Source organism: Anabrus simplex, chromosome 6 (assembly GCF_040414725.1).
Source record: "Anabrus simplex isolate iqAnaSimp1 chromosome 6, ASM4041472v1, whole genome shotgun sequence".
Taxonomy (NCBI): Eukaryota; Metazoa; Arthropoda; class Insecta; order Orthoptera; family Tettigoniidae; genus Anabrus; species Anabrus simplex.
The window spans coordinates 313,657,305-313,682,168 of NC_090270.1; the positions used below are offsets into that span (position 1 = coordinate 313,657,305).

The 24,864-nt window shown below is 38.5% G+C and overlaps 1 protein-coding gene across 1 annotated transcript in view; it reads right to left on the reverse strand.

Annotated features, from left to right (window-relative positions):
* Positions 1-24,864, reverse strand: part of LOC136876001 (uncharacterized) — a 262,339-nt gene that overhangs the window by 144,510 nt on the left and 92,965 nt on the right. Inside the window, exon 9 of the mRNA XM_068228298.1 lies at positions 10,698-10,904. Within this exon, the coding sequence (XP_068084399.1) occupies positions 10,698-10,904 (207 nt within the window). The remainder of the gene's footprint in view (positions 1-10,697; positions 10,905-24,864) is intronic.

The following is a 24,864-nucleotide window of genomic DNA, read 5'->3' on the forward strand; positions in this document are numbered from 1 at the left end:
GTACTCTCCGGATCTCTCACCAATCGAACACGTGTGGGATCTCATTGGACGCTGTTTGCAAACTCTGCCCCAGCCTCGTACGGACGACCAACTGTGGCAAATGGTTGACAGAGAATGGAGAACCATCCCTCAGGACACCATCCGCACTCTTATTGACTCTGTACCTCGACGTGTTTCTGCGTGCATCGCCGCTCGCGGTGGTCCTACATCCTACTGAGTCGATGCCGTGCGCATTGTGTAACCTGCATATCGGTTTGAAATAAACATCAATTATTCGTCCGTGCCGTCTCTGTTTTTTCCCCAACTTTCATCCCTTTCAAACCACTCCTCCTTGGTGTTGCATTGTCACTGTCAGTCAGTGTATATTACTCTCATATGTATCTGTATTCAGCGATACCTTAAATATATAACACCGGAAAATTTATAAGAACATGTATGGTATGGTAGGCTTCCTTTCCTTCGATCTTACTGATTTACAGAAGCTTTTCCATCAGTAGAAAATTGCTGTTGATTAAAAGAAGCAGCAGTGGCAAATTTTTCCTGTCTGAGAAACCCCTTGTCAAAGGTTTGTTGAAAGCAGTTGCCCTGTAGCCTTTATTTTACTGTCAACAACCTCTCCAAGTTTTCATCGCCAATAGATGACCTAAACTGTGTTCGTGATTTGTCACCTGACTAAATATCCTCTCACATTCAGCGTTACTGTGAGGGATTGTTAACATACCCAAAATAACACGAGCTAATCTATCATATTTTAGACTCCCATCACCACTTCTTAATTTCCCCACCATCGACCACTGCACATCAATTCTTTCTTCCATTAAGATCTCATCTGGTATAAGTTATCCACTATCTGAAATGCACAGAACTGGGACTGTAATTCATCCATGGCTTCATGCTCTTCACCTTTATCTGCATTCAGTAACACTGGAAACTTAGCCACACAATACATCACAGAAGAAAATGAAGCCTCAAATGCAGATGTAATTTGTGCAACTGTAGCTTTCTTTGGCATTTCATTCTTCAATGGAAACTTATGGACATTGTAGTCACATATGGCAGTGCAGTACTTTTGAACTGATGAGAAAAATTCCTCCTCCTCATCACGCTTCAGATGCTCTATGAATTGGGAAGTGAACTACCAATGACCAAGTCACAATCATTCTTCTGGTTTCCCCTGCTGATGTAATCGACTTTCAAAGAGAGGAGGATTTAACCACTGAAGGTCGTATATATTTCAATATCAATCTTGCAGTAAATGGACAAGAGGCACACTTGACTGCAAAATTACATTTGGTTTATCAAATGTAGGTATAACATAAAAGTCCTTTCCTCACAAGACAGACTGCACTTAATGAAGGAATCCTGTTTAGTTGTTTTGGGTGAAGAAGAACATGGAACTAGTGATTCATTGGTTCTTTACCTTGAAGGGGCAGCTCCATCTACTGATGTTTGTTTTGCCTTTGGAATATGGTAAGTTTTGAGAATTCCAAGCTGACCCGTCTTACCAAACTTCACTTCATAACTGAGCAGACTGAACAAAGGCTGCCACTGTTCCAATAACCTGGATAAACATTTGCCCACAGAAAGCTAACGGATGCACACATGCTTTAAAATTTTCTTGTCTCGACAATGTACAGTTCCTGAAATTGTTTCAGTTTCTCTTTCCTCTTAGTACTTCTTTGCAGAAACTAGTATATGTCCACCAATTAATCATCAATCGTGAATGGCAAGCATGATGCTCCCTTTTCTGCAGCCAAAGTTAACAAATGGCAAGGACAACCAACAACAAAGATATCAGACATATCATGTTTCAGCACACCAGCAACTACATTCTTCATTCCAACCATTACTGGTGCATTATCACAACATAAGGCTAAACAGTTATTAAGTGGAAGATTGCACCCTTTCAGGGTGATGAGAAGGAGGCCACGTATGTTCACCCCAGGTGAGTCCCCTTTCAAGTTAGGGACAGACAATAAGCATCTTTCAATTTTTTGTCTATTCTGATTATATATGGTAACAACTATGGGATATGGGTTACAATCTCCATTGTTACTTCCCTCAGTTGAAACAGAAAATGGCCATTTCTTCAAAGTGTATACTATTTCTGTGTCATTTCTCCAATGATTGCAGCAGTTTTTGCTCTTGCACAGCCGTATTTCTTTGCAATATCACTATCCGGGAACATTCTTCTGAAAAGGTGACTTGCATGATCTGCACAATTATGTGGCAAATTATGCTCCAAAATGAATTATGTAAACAATCATTCGGCATTTATCACCCCATCTCCACTTTTAACAGCAAAATTCTTTTTTTAAATTTTTTATTACTGCTTATACACTTGATGTTTTCTCAGTGTTTCTTTGTTTCCACGTGTTTTGAAACATCACTTCTTCATACAGAAATTTCACATCAACAAACAGTACAAAATGCAAAAGAAGCAACTTTCCTAGATTCAATAATGCATGGAAACTGTTCCGAAAACTGTTTCAAGAAAACAGAATTGTATTTCTTGGCCAAAGTGAATGATCAATCACCAAGCAAAAACACTACAAAATGACAAAAATTTGCATTATGATCTATAAACAGCTGCCTAACACAAAAAACAAACCACCTTTAGGGATTCATGAGCCAAATAACATTCAGCCCACTATAAGAACTTCAATAAATACCGGCTATGCTTCACTGAAACACACGCACGCATCAAACCGAACAGGACAGAACACGAATATAATTATAACAAAACACTCACAACAGAAGCATCTGAACCAGTGTTGCCAACCAGTGTTAGCCAAATTCTTTTAAAAGTCGCTAAATCGAATTAAGCACCATAATCCAGTTGCACTTTATTTGTGTGATACCTAGTCAGAAGAAAAAAAAATTCTTAATTTTCCAGCTCCTCCACAGCAGACAACGAAGGTTGTATGTATTTGGTGATATAGGTCTATACCAATTTCACAACACATAACTTTTCTGAAAGTTCGTACCAATAACACGTTTTCCCTAAAACCCCCTAGTGCATTCGCACAATGTAGAATAGCTGAAACAGTTGAACACTTATGCTGAATCCTTAGATTTTTTATTATTTTAATAAAAACCTGCTTTATCTAGCACCGACACAACGGTGGAGTAGGAAAGGGCTGGGAGTGGGAAGGAAGTAGCCATAGCTTTAATTAGGGTAGAGCTCCAACATTTGTCTGGTGTGAAAATGGGAAACCAAGGAAAATCATGTTCACGGCTGCTGCCAGCCCAAATACAAGCTTACAGCAGCGCGACTCTAACCGCGTGGCACCAATTGACTCGGCCTGATTCCTTAGCTTTGTACATATGGGGGCTTCCCCATATTCACACATTAAATTCAATAACACTTCTAATAACAATTAAGAACAATGCCACTACAATTTCAAACAATACAAGAGTACTATGGCATATATTATAACATTTATTGTCTCAAAACCCGACTGTTGCTATACGAGGCCACAGAGCTAAGTAAGATGATTGGTCTCTGATAAGCCTCCCGAAAACAGTATGAACTCATGCTCCACATGTGTGAATCAGTCATGCACTTACTTAGCAAATGTATAGATTAACACATTGCATCACGCACCTGTGCGATTATGCTAAGTGCAATGCTATTTATCAAGTAATAAATTAAAATTCGCCAGAACTGTGTCCAAATAGCTCCTAAAACTTCTGGAAAAGTCACTAGTTGCTATCTTTGAAATTCTGTCATTAAATTACTAAAGAGACTCCAAATCTAGTGACTAGTCTCTAGAATCAACTAGACTGATGTGAATGAACATGAACATAACACGCGAGCATGAGAGACTGCCAATCGATATACAGATTTCAATAAAAATTGCACATTCGCATGCATTTCATGTATTAATAAACGTTGATATCTCATTTGAAAGCGGCCGATGAGTGAAGGACTTCCGCAGCCGCTGGCATAAAAAGCTGAAATGGCAGGATATGGAAACAAATGTTTGAAGTTCACAAAAAAATAAGTTAAAATCGGGAGAAATAATAGAATAGTTGGGAGATGGGAAAAACTGTCGAAAATCTGGAGTCTCCCGCCAAAATTGGGAAAGTTGGCAGGTATGAAAACTGTATTTGGATAATTTATCACTACGGCTGGGATGTTTAAGACCTAAAAATAGCCCAAATAAGCAAGCAAATATGACCTCAAAAGTGACGAAATATGATGTAAAAATGACAAAATATGACCCTAAAATGATTAATCTAATATAGCCATTTTAAAATAAATTATAAATCGAAATGGCAATTTCTTTTATACATACTTGTTAATAAGAATAAATGTTAAATCACTGCTGTCGAGTATGCATTCATCTTGAAGTGCGCTGGTACCTTCTCCTCTAAGAACAAGCACTCTTGTTGTTCCTTATCCACTCCTTTGTTTACATGGCCTCCCTAATTCCTCCAGCAAGTCAGTGGTTTTTCAACATCAGACATTAGAGATTTACTTCTTTGCCTAAGGTCCTAAGTCAACTTAAAGATATTATATTGTGACAAGAAGATTATAACTTTAATTTTAGTTATATATATTTTAATGTTATTATTATTCTTACAACATTATCTTTGTCTGGTATACATATGTTTTAGTTATCACATAATTTGTTTAATTTTTATTTTGCTAAAGATGGCCACTAAGTGGCTGAAACTAGTCCCAAGACTTATGTAATATAATTTACTTGATATATTGTATTTATTGATATATTGTGAATTTATTCATATAATTACATTTCAATATAGAACAAAAATGAAATTTATAGCTTATAACATATTTGTTAGTTAAATTCTTTATTATTATATTTATATTCATTTTCTGAATAAACATGTTTAGCAGTTATTCACAGTTTATTGTCCTTGATTCATTTATCAAACATTTGTGAATAAATACCTATAAACTACTAAGTTTGCTAAGATTAGCAGATCACACAACATTTTAAAAGTCAAAACATGTTTGCTCTCTGCATTGGTGGTTTGAAATATGAGAAAACTAGAAATCAATCTATTTTTAAAGTATTTTGGAAAGTTTAAGCCCCGATTTCATTATTATTATTTAAATTCATTAAAGTCTAAATTGAGCATCACAAAACGAATTAAGTAGATGTCTTTCAATACATTATGGTAGGGTGGCAGGGCCTGTAGTTCAAACTCACACACTTTTTCATTCTCTCTGCGGATGGAATTGAAATGTATGACAAGATTCATCTTCAAAGCATCAGGCGTGAAAGACATCCGATTATTACTTGACACATTCTTGTAAGAACAGAAGCTTTTTCCTACGTCACAAGACGTTATTGGTGCATATTTGAATAATGTTAAATCACTGCTGTCGAGTATGCACTCATCTTGAACTGTGCTGGTACCTTCTCCTCTAAGAACATAATATCTTGCACACACGGCAAAAACCGTACTGAAAGTTCAACACTTTTCACAATTTAAATACTTGCATGAATTTCTAAGCTAGTAGCTTCTAAACGAGTAACTGCACTTTATATAATTCCGAAGTTTGACTTAAAATATGCCAGACTTTCTGACAAACAATGGAAAAAAATTCCTGCGTAATCTTGAAAAAGATAATCATCTTTGTTGAAGCTGATAACAATGTTTTTGATAGTGGAGTAGTTTTCGCAATAATACACGCCAGCATCGAGCCACGTCCCCCACCTAGTAAGAACTGGCTGTGGAGGGAGTGGTGTCAAAAAAGCGAACTCCTTGAAATTCGCAACCCGCAGTGGTGCTTTTAAAAAAAAAATTGATGTTAGATATTAATTTATCGACTTCAGGAAAATTTCCACTAATTTCTTCTGCCACCCTATGCAGAACATGCGCAATGCAAGTGAGGTGAGTCGTCCTCAAGGTCTTCAGCAGCTTTCACCATGTATGCAGCAGCATCAGTAACAAAGAGAAGAACGTTTCCCCGCTTAATTTCACCATTCCACAAAGTTTTTACTACATTATCAAAAAGAATTGCTATCATTGAATGATTTGCCCTCTCTAAAACTTCTGAAATTCGTAGAAAAATATCCCTACAGCGATCAGTACGGAGTATTCCAATAATTATATTACATATATATCTACATGTAGCGTCCGTCATTTCATCAACAGATATCCAAATCTTATTGTCTGCTACACTGTATTTGATTTAGAGTATCTTCGTAGCAACGCGATGAATAATTTTCTCGCAGTGTTGATTCTGTAGGACCAGATTTCTTTGTGTAATTCTCCTGGAAATTCCTGAAATGGGGATTGTTCACCTTGTTTAGAGGAATGTTTGCAGACACCATCATCTCACAAAGTTCCTTTTAAAAAATCTGAACATCTATCCATCGCTGAAGATGCAACAGCCTTATCGAATATCAATTGTTGCCTCTTCTTATCGACGTGTTGTATGACATTGCTGCTGTGTTTTGCCGTGTTACAATGTTGTTGCACATTAAAATGTTTTTCAGCCACGACTTTCACTTCACACAACTTGCAAAATAGAACTAAACCATATGAACAGAAATATTCTTCTCCAAATTCCTTAACAAAGCTTCGTAACTTAACACTAGTAGAAGGCTTTTCCTTAGGCATACTGGAATGTATGCTGGGATATGATTCACTGTAAAGGGATGCTTGTGTAAGTGAAAAGAGGTTGAGGTTCTATCAGAAGACAAGTAAACGATTGCCAGAAGTAATTAGCTCGCTGCTGGGATGGGTTTTTCAGGATTATTTCTGTCTCTGCCTGGGAGACCAGGTAAAAGGTGCAGTGAGGTCCATGACCTTCATTCACTGCAGATGTGATACCGAGAAGCAGTTTTGTGAACACTAGTTCACATTCGGTAAGTTGAAGATGATTTTTCACAGCTACAGCTGTCATCAAACCACCGAAATACGATGTTTCTAAAAAATAAAAAAAGGCTCAAAATATGACCTTATGACAAAAGATAGCCAAAATATGCTTATATATGACAAATAAAAATCACTTCTTGTGACGATGATCACCTGATTAGCATCAAAATCCAATCACGCAAGAAAATAGAGACAAAGAAAAAAATATGACTTTTCATAAACATCCGAGCCCTATTTATCACCTGTTTTACTCTATTTCCACCCATCTCCCTTTGCCTTTTTTTTTTTGGGGGGGGGGGGGGGGGGTAGCCTCGGCTTCATCATCACTGTCACATACAAACTCGTCCTCACTTTCAGTCAAAAGTTTTGTCACACTGCTATCACTTTCACAGCTAGTAAATAAACCTATATCACTATCTGAAGCTATATCACTGTCAGATTCATTCCTGTTATCCTGTAATGTACGCTCAATGTCATTCCTCGTAATAAGAGGTTTACTAGGGTTGGCCATTTCTGCTGACTACCAAGTGGGGAATCAGCCTACTTTGAGAGCGTCTGTCTGCTGTGTGATGAAATCCATGATGTTCACTCCAACTTCAAGAGAGCAGATTCTCGGCTTTCAAACAGTATACTGCATGTCGTGCCAACTACGGACAGAAGGCTTGAATTAGGTGCAAAATGCTACCTCTCCCTAGACCGCCTGCCAGGCGTCTGTGTATAAATGGTCACAGCCTGTGTGACAGTCTGGCAGAAGGCTAGGAATGCCAATAACTTAACCCAATGAGCAGTACTGCCGTCTATTTACGGCAGTGCTGCGTGTGGCCCACGGGAGTACTGCCATCTATTTACATTCTCGAAGTTTGCGCCTGAACAGTACCACCTTCTATTCATGTTTCATGTTGAATGTTTGAAATTGTTTCGTAACATTGTACTGGCAGGATTTTAGAACAAAGTTGGGGGATGTTTGACATGTTCAGTGTACATTATTCCATGTTTTATCACATCTCGTATGTTCTGTGATGAAGTTCTGTCGAAGCATCCGTAGTTACGTAACCTAAATTCTTACACGATTGTGCTAAAATTTACAAAACCTGGGAACTGTTTTCTATTGTTGTTTCCGTTGAGTGCATTGCACGACTCTTCCTTGAAAATACACATTATTTTTCTTTTCCCCCATCTCTGGTTTCCATAGAAACAAACACTCTGATCATAAACAAATACATGTCGTAATGGCGGGATCAAATCCAGGAAGTGAGCTTGCTCCGCAAGATATAAGTAATATTTTGACTAACGATGGGTCTGATGTTGAAATTGATATTTATGATAGTGATAGTGATTGTATTGTGTAGGATGAGAGTCAAATTGGTTATTCCTCGAAAGACGACAACACGGAAATTGAGGTCGAAGTGCAGCGCTCCGCTGTCGCAACTTACTACGGAGTATTGAAAGGTGGATCCTTCCCTATAATATTGTACATCTTCTTATTTCTCTATTCAATACGGAACAATCATGAAGTATTTAACTTTAAATGAAGGCTAAGCTGTCAGCTGTTCAAACCAAAGGAAGAAAGTGGGGTTCTATACGCAGTTCTTCCTATGCTTTCTGCTCATTTTGATCCATCAAATTCAGGGATTAGTGATAATCTTCATTTGAATTATAATGACAATAATTCAAGACTGGAAGTGTCGATTTTCAAAGAAGTTGTTGATTGTAATATTATGAACTTCATAGTGTCAGAAATGAACAAGTACTACCTATTCGTTACGGAAAATACACACATGAAGGAAAAGTCGAAGTTACATAAGTGGCAAGGCATAACCTAAAGACTCTTTATGCTTTCCTGACAACTGTTTTGTTATGTTTATTGTTTGTACTGGAAATGGTATGGAAGTTGACCACGACGAAAAACTCGACTTTCTGGGTCTGTACCATACCCTAAGATATTTTTATGGGTGAAACTGTTGTAAAATCAAGTCAGTGTGTTGCAAATGGTACTAATTTGATCACATATAGAGAGTAATTATATTTATGTCAATTTTACTATTCCTTTCAATATTTTGAGCAAAATATTTTCTACGCCACTGATTTCAATTAAAGTGAAGGTATCAGTTATGTACCGTACGTGCAAAATTATGTACATTTATTAGTAGAGAAAAGTTAGAATTAAAATAACTTTAAATTAAGAGTTCAAAATTTTCAAGAAAAAACTCACTTCTGGTGGCCTGTGAGGGTCACCAAAAACTCACTGATCAAAACTACTAAAAATGAGTTATAATGAGAATTAACTTGAATTCTCATTTTGTAAGAATTATAATTAGTCTGTTTATTCGTTGAATGTAGTGTTTGTGAAGACACAGAGACAGAATGATTCTCCCATATCTATAATAAAGCAAAGAGACTCTTGTGTGTTTATAGAAAAATTAGGAAAGTGGCTTGCAGCTTGCATCTGTGGGCAACAATTTCTGCACAGCTAAACGTACAGTCTGTAAGATAGAATTCTCTCTTGCTCACATAGGAGTGACATGGAACAACTACCGTTCGTAATTTCCTTTTTTTAAAGTGTTCACCAGGGATTCTGGTGTCAACTAAGTATGTCTGACAGCATGACAACAGAATGGAATAGGGAGGAAGAATAGTCAGATATGTACCACACTGCCATTTAAAAACATGGCTATCCCTAATCTTGCCACTACTGAACTGGAGTGGCACTGTCAACTACCAAACAGTCCAGCAAACAAGCTGTGTGCTGATATTGAGCACACAAGCTAACTCCACTCGCAGCAGTGTGTTGCACATGGCACTCTAGGTGTCATGATGACAAACTAGATCGCTAGAAGCAAACTGGCATGAGCTGCAAGAGCACAATGTTCACCTCTGAAGCTGTTCCATTATCATGATTTTTACATATAGTTTTGGCCACTTAGGACCATGGTTAACACTCATTAGCCTTTCTTGTTTTCCAACACTCATTCCTCATGGTAAAGAATTTCACCCTTCAAACCACTTAGCACCAGTTTTCTTCTCACTCTTTCTGGAAGATCCTTTATACAGTGTATCCAAGTCCTGCTGAAATCCTGCTTCACTGCAGTTGTTCAAAAGCAGTAGATTTCCAAGTCATGAGAAGATCAAGAATTCTACATGATATTCTGGTGTTAAGTACCTTAGAGAGATGACCATAAAATATGAGATGGCACTTCCCCATAACAAGTGAAAACTTTTCAAATTTGGAGCACAGCTCTGCATTTGATCTCAGGCGATATTTGCCCTTAGAATTTTGACATGGACCATTGTTGTTGTAGCTGTTGTTGTTAAAGAAGTCTCTTCTTTTGTATATACATTTCAAGGCAAAGCTCAGATGGAGACTATGCAGTATTATGCTAATCTCTAGCAACTCTTCCCCACAGTTTCCCAAACCTTCATGCATACTGAGAAAATAACAGAAAGTTACTCCTGGTAACTAAATAAATAGGGGATATAGAAAAGGTAACCTGTGCTGCACTCTTCTAGTGAGTAGTATATCAAGGATGCACAAGATGTGTAAGTAAAATAATGGTAAATTGTTCTGCACAAAGTAGCAACACTTAAGCGCAATTTGACAAAGTAATCTGCTTGTAAGCTCTGGTTAAATGGACCAGGGACATTACAGTCTATAAATTCAACCTTAAACAGGGAGACTCAGTATAAAATCTTTGAAAAAGCCATCATTGGCATTACTGGAAAATATCAATAACAATAATGTAATAACTTATCCAATATTCTTCAATGACTATTTCCTACTTTACTGAGCTTTCTGTAAACTATTAAGGGTAAGATAAACATGATTACAAAAGACCAACCTGCTGTGGTCCTTGAACAGGCATGGAGAAGGACTGGTCTTCATAATGAGGCATGTTGAATAGCCCATCTCCACCACCATGCTGTTGATAGAAGCCATCATTGTTGTGAGGACCTACGCAATGGGGTAGCTGTGAATCCTGCCAATAGTCTGGGGCTGGCATCACTGGGGGAGGCTGTGGTGGTTGTGGGGGTGGTACTTGTTGCTCCTGAATGAAGTAAAGAAAATACATCTTGCTAGATGAATACTTGCCTGCACTATCTGCCAATTACCACGTGCTGGTCTCTAACCACTACACATCTATATTTGATACTGGATTTAAAAAAGCTCTTTAGATGGCCTAAAACATGGATAGTTGCAAACACAGAAATATCTTCAACTTAATGATTCTCAAGTTGTTCTTCCATTCAGTCATATCAAAAGCTTTGTCTGATTTTTCCTTTCTTCTCAATTCATTTCTCTTTAATCCACATTTAACAAATCATCAGCTTACAAAGGAAATACACTGAGTCAGAGTTATTGTTTTTTGTTTTTTTTTGGTGTGATCTTTATGTAAAATCATGCATTTTATTGATTGGTGATATACATTAGGTTGCAACGTTGATCATTCATGAGTTATTAGGGCTTTCAAATTACCATTAAGTGCAAATTACAAATAATCTACTTTAAAAATACAAGAAGTCTTTTAATGTGTTTCACATGTCTCCTCCTTTGATTTGAGAAGTTCACATACACTACCTTGTGGCATGTAAAACTGACTTAGTACCTATAATTTCACTATACTGTTGGTTCCATTTCACAACAAGTGACAAGTAGCCTACGCAGTGGCCTCCACGGCATGCACTAGCCATGCGTCTTGGTAGGTGTGTTATTTACCAAATGATGAGCCCAACTTAGAACACTGGGGCGAAACGCTGGCAACCAGGAATGAGTTAGCTGGAAAATTTATAATGTCCAATAACAGACCAACTATATTGATATTATAAATTTACTAATTAGGGGAAAATATTTTAGGTTCCCTATGGGAATTAACATCTATATCATCTGATGGCCAGGCAAGCATCAATTTTTGAAAATGAGACAAAGTCTCTCATAGTGCATTGGCACTGCCGGTGGCTCCAAGTAGCCTATGTAGTGGCCTCCACGATATGCATTAGCCATGCGTCTTGGTAGGTGTGTTATTTGCCAACTGATGAACCCAACTCAGCACACCGGGGCGAAACACTGGCAACCAGGAGGAAAATTTATAATGTCCAATAACGGACCAACTATACTGGTATCGCTGTTGTTGGAGTTATCAGTCCATAGACTAGTTTGATGCAGCTCTCCATGCCACCCTATCCTGTGCTAATCTTTTTTTTATTTATACATAACTATTGCATCCTACATCTGCTGTAATCTGCTTGTCATATTCATACCTTGCTCTACACCTACCGTTCTTACCGCCTACACTTCCTTCAAAAACCAACTGAACAAGTCCTGGGTGTCTTAAGATGTGTCCAAACATCTTATCTCTTCTTCTCGTCAAATTTAGCCAAATTGATCTTCTCTCACCAATTTGATTCAGTATCTCTTCATTTGTGATTTGATCTATCCATCTCACCTTCAGCATTCTACTGTAACACCATATTTCAAAAACTTCTATTCTCTTTCTTTCTGAGCTAGTTCGTATTATAAATTGGAAATAGGCATCTGCCAATTACCACTAATCTGCAGTTAGGACTATTTCCCTGGTGGCAGATTCCCTGTAAGTTTAAGTAATCTTTTCTTAAAGGATTTCAAAGAAGATGAAAATTTATCCAACATCTTCCTTAGCAAATTATTCTAATCCCTAATTCCTCTTCCTATAAATGATCTTTCCTACTTTTAAAAACTCTATTCAAGCATATTGGTCTACTAATGTCATTCCACACCATCTCTAAACTGACAGCTTGGAACAGCTCCTGCTCATCTCCATGCTCCCAAGTCTTTCCAGCCCAAAGTTTGCTACATTTTTGTTACATTACTCTTTTGTTTGCCTTTGGTTGTAGCATCACATACAACCATTAGCCTGGCTCAAGGGAGACAGGGCCACCTTCCCTGTCCTCCACTTATTCTTGCCTGGCGCATCCATGTCGTGGGGGTGGGCATCCTACACTCCAGTAGGCCGGAGTGATAGAATGGCTGAATTCAGACAGGGACACAGTCCCGTGGGGTAAATCACGGAACCCATGCCCAGGGTTACGGATGAAGACCTCAACGGCAGCAAAGGCGGACATGATGATTCGGTAAGGCAGAGCTGGCGGAAGAGGCAACCCATCCTCTGGGGTAGTACAGATGGAACTCACTGCCTTGTGGGATGAGGAGGGATCCTCAAAGGCTAAGGGAGTAAACACCGAAAGAAAATCCTTCTTTGTTAGGCCTAGCAAGCCAGTAAAGAAGTAATAGTTTGATTGCTTTCAATGTACGGACAAGCCTCGGATCGAACATACCAGAAAAACACTCCACTTCTGGCACTTCAGGAACTAATGATGACCCTAAGAAGGCTGATGCTTATCCTGAAAATGCAAGAAGATATACCGATCAAAGACGTAACAACCGGAATAGACCTTACCAAGAAACCAAAGTGAGAGTAGGAACCCTGAATATAATTACACTGACCAACAAGTGTGAAGGGATAGTCGACCTGATGGAAAGGAGGAAGATTCATATATTAGGAATGAGTGAAACAAAATGGAAGGGGATGAAATCAAAGAAACTGAGGGAAGATTACAAGCTATAATGGTATGGTAACAAGAAGGAAACAAAGAATGGAGTGGGATTTGTGCTACCTAAAGATACTGAAGCCATAACAGATATCACACATATAAATGAAAGAATGATCAAAGTAACAGTCTCACAATAATCCAAGTATATGCTCCGCACACAGGATGTAATGATGACGAAAAGCAAGAGTTTCTTGAGAAATTGGAGGACCATGTACAAGACGATAATATAATAGGGGATATTAGGGGATCTAAATGCCCAAGTTGGAGTAGATAGAACAGGCTATGAAGAGGTAATGGGGCCCTATGGATATGGGGGAAGGAATGCTGAAGGTGAGAATGTCCTAGATTTCTGTGCCAAAAAGAACATGATAATAAAAACCACCTTCTTCAAGAAACAAGGCAGCCTTAAAATAACCAGGTACTGCTGGAATGGAAGAACTAAAACAGTCATTGATTATGTAAAAACAGATAGAAAAAGTGGAGAAGGCATGAGAGATGTAAAAGTTATTCCCAGTGAATGTTTAGACAGTGATCACAGGCTACTAATAGCCGACTTGAATTATAAGGTTCAGAAAATACCAAGAATACAAGATTGGAAACTGAAAGATGAGGCAAATAAAAAAGCTTTGTTAGTAATGGAAAAGGTACCGAAGAATGAAACACAAAGTGCACAGGAGGAATGTAACCTGTTTAAAACAACATTAGTGAGTTGTGCAACAGAAGTATGTGGCAAAACAAGAGGAGGAAGCAAGAAGAAAGAGACCAGTTGGTGGAGTGAAAAAGTAAGAAAACCTATTAAAGACCAAAATATGGCAAAGAAACATAAAGATGTTGTGAAGAAAAAACAAATGCAAGGTGTCTTACCACAAAATAACAAAAAAATAACCAACCTCAAACAAATATATAGAGATAAGAAATTATTAGTGAAGAGAATTGTGAAGGAAGAGAAGGATAAGAGTTGGGAGATGTTCACTCAAAAACTAGAGGAGGACTCAAAAGGGAATCAAAAGATGCTGTAAGGAATACTGAAGAGTGGGAGATCAGACAATGAGGATATTAAAGCAACTGAAACAGAGGATGGAATCCTAATCCAGAATATAGAAAACATCAGAGAAGAAATGGGAAACTATTTCGACAGGATGTTAAATGGCAATGAAGAAGAGAAGCACGAAAAAATGAACCTATCAAACATGGAGAAGAAGAAAGACCAATTACATGGTCAGAAACAGAAGGAGTAAATGGATTATCTGCAGATATAATAAAAGCAACAGGCATACAAGGTCTTCAGAGGCTACATCGAACACTAGGAATAATCTGGAGAGAAAATAAGATACCAGATGAATGGAAAAAAGGATTGATCATACCAGTATTCATGAAAGGAAGCAGAAGAAAGTCAAACTACAGAGGAATTGCCCTGCTACCACAATGCCACAAGATATTGGAAAAGATCATAGCAAAATTAAGAAGAAGGATAGAACATCAGTTTGAAGAAGAACAACACGGCTTCAGAGGCAACAGAGGAACAAAACATCTAATTTTTTCCATTAGACAACTAATGGAAAAGTACTGGGAAAAAGGGAAAGATCTGATAGTAGTGTTCCTAGATATAGGAAAAGCCTACAACAATGTTCCAAGGAGTAAAATATGGGAATGTCTGCATAAACTAAGGGCTCCAAGTTCTCTAATTCGTAAGATCCAATTGCTATATGAAAACTGTGAAGGTAGTGTACAAATAGGGAATGGTAGATCTGAATGGCTCCAAACAAAGAGAGGTGTACAACAAAGCAGTGTACTATCTCCACTACTTTTCCTAGCACTCATGGATGTAATCATTAAGAAATTAAAGCTGCAGAACTTGGAGATTTGAATGCATTAATGTTTGCAGATGATGTTGCCATTTGGGGAGAAACAGAGCAAGAAGTCCAAAAGGAAATTAGATTGCTAGGTCAACAAATTTAAGGAATATAAGTTAACTGTGAGTAAGAAAAAAAACAGTAGCAATGAAACTGAGTAGAACATCCAACGAATGTGATCTCAAACTTCATGGACAGAGAATTGAATAAGTAGAATGCTTCCACTATCTTGGAAGTATTGTATCGAACCAGGGGAATGTTAAATTGGAAATCCAGAACAGAGTGACAAAAGGTTCCATGTTCTTCTATCAGGTACGAAATCTAGTGTGGGACAAAGCAGGTCCTGTAAAAGCCAAACAAACAATGTTCAAATCTTACCTTCTGCCAGTCGTTACATATGGGTTGGAGACCTGTGTGTTATTGAAAAGAGACATCAGCAAACTGCAAGCATGTGAAATGAAATTTTCACGATCTGCTATGCAAAAAACAAGAAGAGACCGAATTAGAAATAAGTGCATTAGAAATGACATGCAAGTGACCTGTACGATGGAAGAAAGACTGTGCATTGCATGGTTGAAATGGTTTGGGTATATGCAAAGGATGGAACAGACTAGAACCCCCGGACAATACTTGGAAATGGCAGTACCTGGAAGGAGACCTGTTGGATGTCCCAGAAGAAGGTGGCTGGATGCAGACCTTATCGAGAAAGGAACAACATTACAGGATGTGAAAGGAGAGGAACTCTATAATGACAGGAACGGATGGAGGCATATTGTCCACAAAAGTCCTACCCGGCCGGCTGGAAGGATACCCAGATGATGATGACTCTTTTGTTCAAAATCACCCAAAACAAATCGCACTGTTTTCCTCTGGATTTTTCCCAGTTTTCAAATCAAGTAATCCTGGAGGATTCCATGCACTGTAACCATACTCTAATTGGGGGTTTTACCAGTGACTTATATGCCCTCACATTTACAATAAATACCCTCATAATCACATGAAGAGATATTTAACCCTTACCACTTGAATTTGTTTAGCTGATCACCTACCTCTACTCGCATTTATTTTTCTGAAAATGTATAGTTATACTACTGCTATATTTTCTTAGGGCTAAAACAATTTATTTACAAAACTCAAGCTGGAATAAAAGATATTACATAATTACACAAATAATGAATATGCAGAATTACCAATGTCCATGTGCCTATTAACTTGTACCCTTTTTTAGTATGGTACTTGCAAAGCAAACACCTGGATGAAGGCCTGGTTTTCTTGAGCAGGTGTTACAGAAGAAATGGGTTTCGTTTCGTTCTCCTTTCTTCTGCCTATTACTGCACATAGCACAGTCATTCATATTCTTTTTAGGGTGTGGGTAGATAAAATGTGGCTTTCCGTTAAGTCGCTCTTCATCATTACTGGAGACGGGATGTACTCTCATTCTAGAATTGGTGTTGCGAACATCTCCAACTAACTCTACTGCCAGCTGTTTTCTAAATGTTCTCTGTCTCAAGGGCTTCTTCTGTTCCTTCTGTCTCTTTGTATTGAACAGCAGAAAGCTATTGGCAATTGCAACATGGAAGAGCCAGAAAAAGAGCTAGTGCCACCACTTCACAGACCTCTCAAAATTGATGATGATGATGATGATGCTGGTTGTTTAAAGGGGCCTAACACCTAGGTCATTGGCCCCCAATGGTATGAAATGTGATGAAAATTCAAAAGTTCAAAATTATCCACTGACCAGAATTAAAAAAACCTGCAATGATGAAGAATGAATGGATGTATGTGAATTTAAAACAGTCAGTGGATCCAACCCAGCAACTATCATAAACAATAGTATTCCTGACCAAGGGACTGCTTCTAAAGCACAAATCTGAATCGAGGATGCTTGTTGTCTAAGGGAGTCCAAAATCCAGGTCAACAGTCCCTCATAATGTTACTTAAAGTAACTTAAAGTAGAACCATGGTATTTATCATAGTGCGGTACTTCTCAAAAGTAGTGTAGACTCACTGTGTTCCACACATTGTGGTATGACTCACAAGTATTGTACTTCGCACAGGTAACGCAGACCTATGGTGTTTCTCACATAATGGTGCCACTCATAGGCAACGCAAACCCACGGTGTTCCTCACCTAGGTGTACTAATCACGGGTTTCATATTCCTGTTCTTCATATAGTGGGTACTAATCACAGGCAACACAGACCCATGGTGTCAATGATATAGTGATACTAATCACAGGCAACGCCCAGACCCAGGGTGTTTCTCACAATGGTACTAATCACAGGTATTGGAAAACCATACAGACTCCCCTTCTGTTGCTACTAATCACAAACCTATTGTGTACCTAACATAGTGGTACTACTCGCAAGTAAAGGCAACCCATGGTGTTCCCGCGTGATGGTACTAATCACAACTAGTTTCATAGTTCTAGTACAATCATCCCTTGGTCACCCTTTTGAGTCGCCTCTTAAGACAGGCAGGGGATACCGTGGGTGTATTTTTTGTCTGCATCCCTCTCCCATAGGGGGTTCTCAAAATTTTAGGAAGATGCATAGTGATTCGAAGTATCCACCCCTCCCATGTGCTCCATGTAGTCACAGATGACAGTGGGCTTGAGGATGGGATCAACACTTTTGTGTCTCTTTGGTGTGAATGGCTGTTGCATATTGTACCATGTACTAACTGCTGTTACTGTTCTCTTGTCATGCCAAGCCAGTACCATTACCTTGTCTTCCTCTCTGTAAGCAATGACTTCATGCTTCTTCAAATTTTTTTCCTTCCTTTCAGTTCAGTAGGTAGACCTTTTCTGTTTTCAGTACCATTCCTGTTAAATGGAAACCATTATTGTACAGTTGCTCTGCTAAATCCATACTTGTGTAGAATCTGTCAGTAAAGATATAAAATCCACGAGTCCCAATCAAATCCTGAGTGAGCTGTTGGCAAAGCTGCATCACAATTCTTGTTGTAAAGACCTCGCCAGGAAGAGTCAAACAGTTTGTAGTTGTAGAACCATAGTATGGTATGAATGTACACAGAAAACCAGTAGCAGGATCTGCAGGAACGCATATGCAAAGCCCGCACTTATTTGGCTTTTGAGGATTGTAGCATTTCAATATGACTCTACCCTTAAAACTAACAGTACTTTCATAAATTCATATCTTCCTGTTAGGAATACAGAACTCTTGAAACTAGCTTTCCAAGTATAGAACTAGGTTGCGGATTTTATCCCTCTTGTTCTCATGCGGCGTGCACTGGGAGTGGGGGGTGGGGGGGTGGGGGGCGGTTCGGTTGACGTGGAACATCCAAAACACTTGAAAAAATCATTCTCTGCTAAATACATCCTTGAAAAATGGATATTTTTCAGGCCAATCCTCAGAAAAATAGTCTTGCACTGAATTTTGAGTTTGTTCCCATATTATAATTACACCCAGAAATGCTTTGAGCTTATCCATGCTTACATCCTTCCAAGAGGTCCATAAACTTCTCTTCTGTAGTGTCGTGTTCAGCTGGATTTTTTGTTTAGCATACCTGCTTGTCTCATCCACTATCTCTTTCAATACGTCTGCGAAAAATAGCGTGAAAAAAATCTAACGGTGTTGAAACAGGCTTATAAGGTGGTGGTTGGAAACCTGGAGTCAAATAATGCAGGAACTTTGTAAACTTGTTGTGTGTAGACTTGTAGGTTACTCAGTCAGATTTGCTGTCTTCTTTTGATGAACTTTAGCCTTCTACAACTTCAGATTCACTGGGTACTTCTGAAGCACCACGATACTCACTTCCCAAATCAAGTTCAGATATACAATCATCTCCACTAGAGTTAAAATCATTTATAATTGCACTAACGAACTGCTCAAACTAATTGAGTTTCGCGAGGTCATTTTGTGCCTTCCCAATGTAAACACAATGCTTGATGTACGTTCCGCAGAATGCCTGCCTAAACTCACTGAGAATAATACCTATTCAGAAGGCCATGGATTCTCTAAAGTCTAGGTATTGCCTGAGAATCGCAAAGTACTTAAATTCTTCCGTTAACACATTATTTTTGGAGTAAACATTATGTCGGAACACTTCCGTCATTACAGACTATGAATCTCATTGTTGAATCCGTATTGACGGTTGAACTTCTTACAAAATTGTACAAAAACTATTTTAATCCTCCTAGTCAATACTAAATATTTTTTACGTCCAATTATGACGAAAGTTCACACATAAATAGACATGTTTCGACCCGGCATTGGGTCATCCTCAGTAAGACATGTATGATGTATTAAAAAAACATAGGACACACACAAAATGAAAAGTTAAAACCACTTTTCAACCTTAATTCGATTTGTATTATCCATTTTACAGACTAAAATCAAATGGTTCAATTTCAATAATGCTTATGTACATCAGCCCATGTCGGAACACAAAAACTAAGCCAACAGTATACAGATATCAGCTGATACACACCAAAGGACAACAAAAAGCATTGAAAAAGAAAGACTTCCAGCTCAAGACTGTTTTAACAATCAACATTTTATGGGTTTTTTACTTTCATCATGCTTTTTTGCAGCCCCAGCATATGCCTGGTGTGAAAATGGGAAACCACGGAAAACTATCTTCAGGGCTGCCGACAGTGGGGTTTGAACCCACTATCTCCCGAATACTGGATACTGGCCGCATTTAAGCGGCTGCAGCTATCGAGCTCGGTATCTTCATAGTATAATTATAAATCTGTTCTTCCATGCATGTAAATTATAACTTTTCCTAGTTAGGATTCCCAATGATAATCCTACCCCCTACCTGACCTGCCATGATGACTGCTGCCCTAAAAGCTCTTGTGCTGCCGCCGCCAATTCCTCTTAACTAGATGCAGTCGCGTTGGGGAAATTAAGATTCTTCTAAATTCGACTCTTAATTCTCCATCATTTTCGCACCCATCACCACATACCAGTCTAGGTCTTATTGCCTACTGTAGTTATCAATCACGGCCAGCTATCATAATTTAAACCTTCACTAGACTTTCTTATTCTGGATTTCTCCTACCTTTAGAGAAACTAACTGTGGCATAAGAAAAGATTTCAGATAACTGTAGAATTGTATCAGCTTAGTTTAAGAATTTTCTAGGCAACACAAATGCGTTAAACACTTTCGACTGGAAATAGATTTTCCCTAACAACAAATTTTGGTTTGAAATGCTTGATACACACAATGATTTGGATTTCACCTTGAAAATTTCCCATTGTATATTCCTTATCATTCTCCCTTTAAAGTTTTACTTTGGTATCTGCATCAGTATAATTCGATCTGCAACCCGGTACACAGCATCAATGCCCCATTTCATGAAATACAGCATAACAATTCAGTGAAACTTCATTAATGCATTTCTCATTAACATGTTTTCCCGCATAGCACATTGTAAATTCGAAGTCGCAATTCCCATCATATTAAATCTATATAAAAATACCTCACTTATCACATCACAAATTTTTGCTATTACTGCTACTGCTACTGCTTAGTATGATCACATATTTCCTAGCCTTGAAAATGTTATCTGTCATACTTTGTGAAGGGAACGTAATTTCCAATTCGGATATGAGCCCTCGCTACAGCTGCGTGATAAGAGGGAAAGTTCTTGAATTCCTGAACTTCACACGATAAGTTGCACCAAATACCCAAACTGTTAGCCTCAGGAATGTTCCGTTTTGCTTGCCGGTTAGCAGCGAAATTGCTGAGCAACACAGTGAGCCTGTTTGTGCTTGTATTTTGCATTCCATTCAGAAGTTAGAAATTTATTTTGTGTTGATTGTTACAGTGAAGGGTAACAAATATTTGTCGCGTGATAGCCTACATCTGGGTTAGGAACATAATCGTGTGAAGTTGACTAGCATGGTGCATATTTGTCTTGTGATAGTCTAGTTATGGATACAGAAAAGGTTGTGAAATTCCTTACTAATGAAGACAAAATTCAAATCTATCAGAAAGTGGACTGGCATCTGCATCTTTAAGAGCACAGAGGTGGAGCGAATATTGAAACACGCACCTTCGACTCGATCATTCGAGTTGGTCCAAGTTTTGTCAGATTCAAAATGGTGGCCAAAGTTATTATCAATTTTTGTAAATGAGGCAAAGTCTCTCATAGTGCATCGGCACTACCTGTGGCTCCAAGTAACCTACGCAGAGGCCTCCACTATACGCACTAACCATGTGTCTTGATACGTGTGCTAGTTACCAACTGATGAGCTCAAAATGGCACACAGGGGCAAAATGCTGCCAACCAAGATGAGTTAGCTGGAAAATTTATAATGTCCAATAATGGACTATTTACATTGGAATTACAAAGTTATTCTCTTGCAATCGCACGTGGTCGAGTGTAACCTCCAAATTCGTTGTCTAAAAGTGTGACCAGAAAATAGTTTAATAACCCATTGGCCTGAAATAAAAGGCTTCTACCAACATTTGTTTTAGAAAGAGCGTGATAGGCCCCTGTGCAAATGTTTTCGTATTTGTTGTCTGGTGTTTTTCACACTTTCAGTGCACTGTTGTTATTTTACAAGGTTTTTATACTTAATCTCTCGTGTTTTTCACACCTTTCTAATACTCTCCTTTCATCTTTAGAAATGGTAGATATAGTTTTCATTGTACCTGCAGATAAAAGACATATAATGCCCTCATATAAATTCTAAACATAAAAGTTTTCCACCTATTCAATACAAAGTTATATTTAAAATACGTGTATTTACATTACATGGGACTAGTTTCAACCCTAAAATATAACTATGTATAGAATAGGTGGAAAACTTTTGTGTTTAGAATTTATATGTAATCTCAGTTCATTCAATACAGACCAACAACATGAAATTCATAACCCTTGATATTGCCCTTATGTTGGAAAAAAATTGTATCTAGTGTTTCCATATCCCTGCTGGATAGTTCTTATTCCTGTATTCAGTAGTATGTTTTCTCGCTTAACGTCTTCTTTTTCCTTGTCCCCTGCAGAAATGTCTTAAAGTTACACAGTACATACACTCTTTCAAACTACTCTAACTCCATGGCACTACAGCCCTTGAAGGGCCTTGGCCTACCAAGCGACCGCTGCTCAGCCCGAAGGCCTGCAGATTACGAGGTGTTGTGTGGTCAGCACGACGAATCTTCTTGGCCGTTATTCTTGGCTTTCGAGACCGGGGCCGCTATCTCATCGTCAGATAGCTCCTCAATTCTAATCACGTAGGCTGAGTGGACCTCGAACCAGCCCTCAGGTCCAGGTAAAAATCCCTGAACTGGCCAGGAATCGAACCCGGGGCCTCCGGGTAAGAGCCAGGACCACTACTCCTACACCACGGGGCCGGCTCACACTCTTACAAGGCACTGTGAAATACACTATATACAGTATTATATACACTTCTAATACTACAATGGACTAATAACACATAAAAGCACGTGAATTAACTCGATATATACTTTATAACATATGATGAGGTGTATGTTTTCTCGCTTAACGTGTTCTTTTTCCCTGTCCCCTGAAGAAATGTCTTAACAAAGTTACACTGTACATATACTCTTACAAGGCACTGTGAAATACACTATATACAGTATTACATACACTTCTAATACTGCAATGGACTAATAACACATAAAAGCACGTGAATTAACTCGATATATACTTTATAACACTTCTCCAATCAGCCTTTACTGTTAGTGAGCAAGTGCACTGACGTATGTTGACATGTGCTGCACAGGTACAGGAGTGACCTACAAAGCAAAGCAGCAAGCATGTCCTGTACACTCACTTCAAAGCAATATTAGCGATTACAGCAGGATGGGAGTGCAGAATATACAGGGACATTATTTTATCTATTCGGGGGATTTTCACTCGCCCGCTCGCCTGCACTGTGAGCCTGTCTCCCACCAAGCAATTTACCGTTATGCGCTTCCCCTCCTATGCAGTCTGCTGAGAGCTTTACCAGCGTAAGGTTCAGTTTAGTCAAGTGTTCACATGTTTAGTGCTCAGTGTGTTGTTCCAATGCCATTTTCATTATGTGAGTGTGTGTGTATATACACAATATCTGCATAAAGTACAGGAAATCTTGTGCAAAAACACGCGCTGGCCGCGTTACGGCAAAGTGCTTGGCGGGAGACAGGCTCACAGCGCAGGCAACCGGACGAGTGAGAATCCCCCCGAAAGGATAAAATAATGTCCCTGTAGATAACATGCTATTATACTGCTAATGCAAATATTATAATCTATTTAAATATACATAATTCAGAAACATGCTTTAGTAATCATTAATGCACAGTACCTGAAGTAGAATACTCAGCATCAGGAAATCCACCGTACTGGTTGATTTATCAGCCATGTCTGTCAAACCACTGTCAAAGACACTTTGTAAATTTAAATCCTGAGTATAGTATCTTTTACCAGTGTTAAGAAGTTTGTGTGAAGCAAGAATTTATTTTCCTACTCTGAAACACTGTATTCCAAGAAAGTCCACCATGTAACACTTTTATCAAAATCATAGAGTTTCATCTTGTTTGAATGTGGTCGATATCAACCTGGAGTGGATTTAACTTCCGTCCATCTCCACTTTTTCAAACTGCCTAGCAATGTGATGCACTGTCTTCTCACTTCTACCTAAAGCCTTACCAGTCCTTTCAAAAGATTTTTATAATGGTATGCTGAAACATTGCCTCTTTTCTCCTTATAGAATTTTAGACCACTGCGTATGATCTTTCTATTCACAGAATGTATCACTTTGTATAATCTCTTTGGAGGTGTTTCCATTCTATTAACAATTACATTTCATTAATTTGGACAGAAGTAACACACAACTGAACTCTGATGGCAATATATGATAATTATATTCGTAAGATAATTTGCTATACTGCATCAGCGAGAAAACCAGTCATGCTGTAAACATGAGAACATGTTCATGTTAACGTTTAGTGGTTGATGCTACGGCAGAACACCTGCACAGACACATCAAAATAGTACGTTAGCCAGATCATAGCATAGTGCGACCCTACGTGCACAATGTCCACAATATAATTTCTCAAATAATATCAGTCCGAATAATATGCAAGGACCAATTCATTATCATTAATATAACCAAGTAATTCAATCTGAAGAATGCCGGGGACCCTTACCCTCATGCTTGACCCACCATGTTGAATTGCTAGCCTCTATGACATCATCCGTTCGCACTCTATTGGATCTTTAACCACAACATCGTCCGTTCGCGAAGGCTCGATGGAAACTTGACCTCCGTTCACCTCCAAAGAGTTGGTGTGAAGCGTGGTCAACGGATACATTGTGTGTAATAATAAAACTCATAGTAGAAGTCAGAATATTAACGAGACTTTGGTGCATGTAACAGCTGTAATGTGGCATGCCTTTTATCACGTGGTGACAGAAGAGCTGAGATTCTGGGAATCGGACTGTGGGTGCAATATGACTGTCGATCATCATGTCATTAATCTGAATGATACGAGTAACAGTGAGAAAGAGGAGAGAGAGGAATCTGAATTGGAAGTAGTTCCTTCTTTATTAGATTCTAACTAGGTAAAGTGCTTTTTTTAAATTGTCTTTC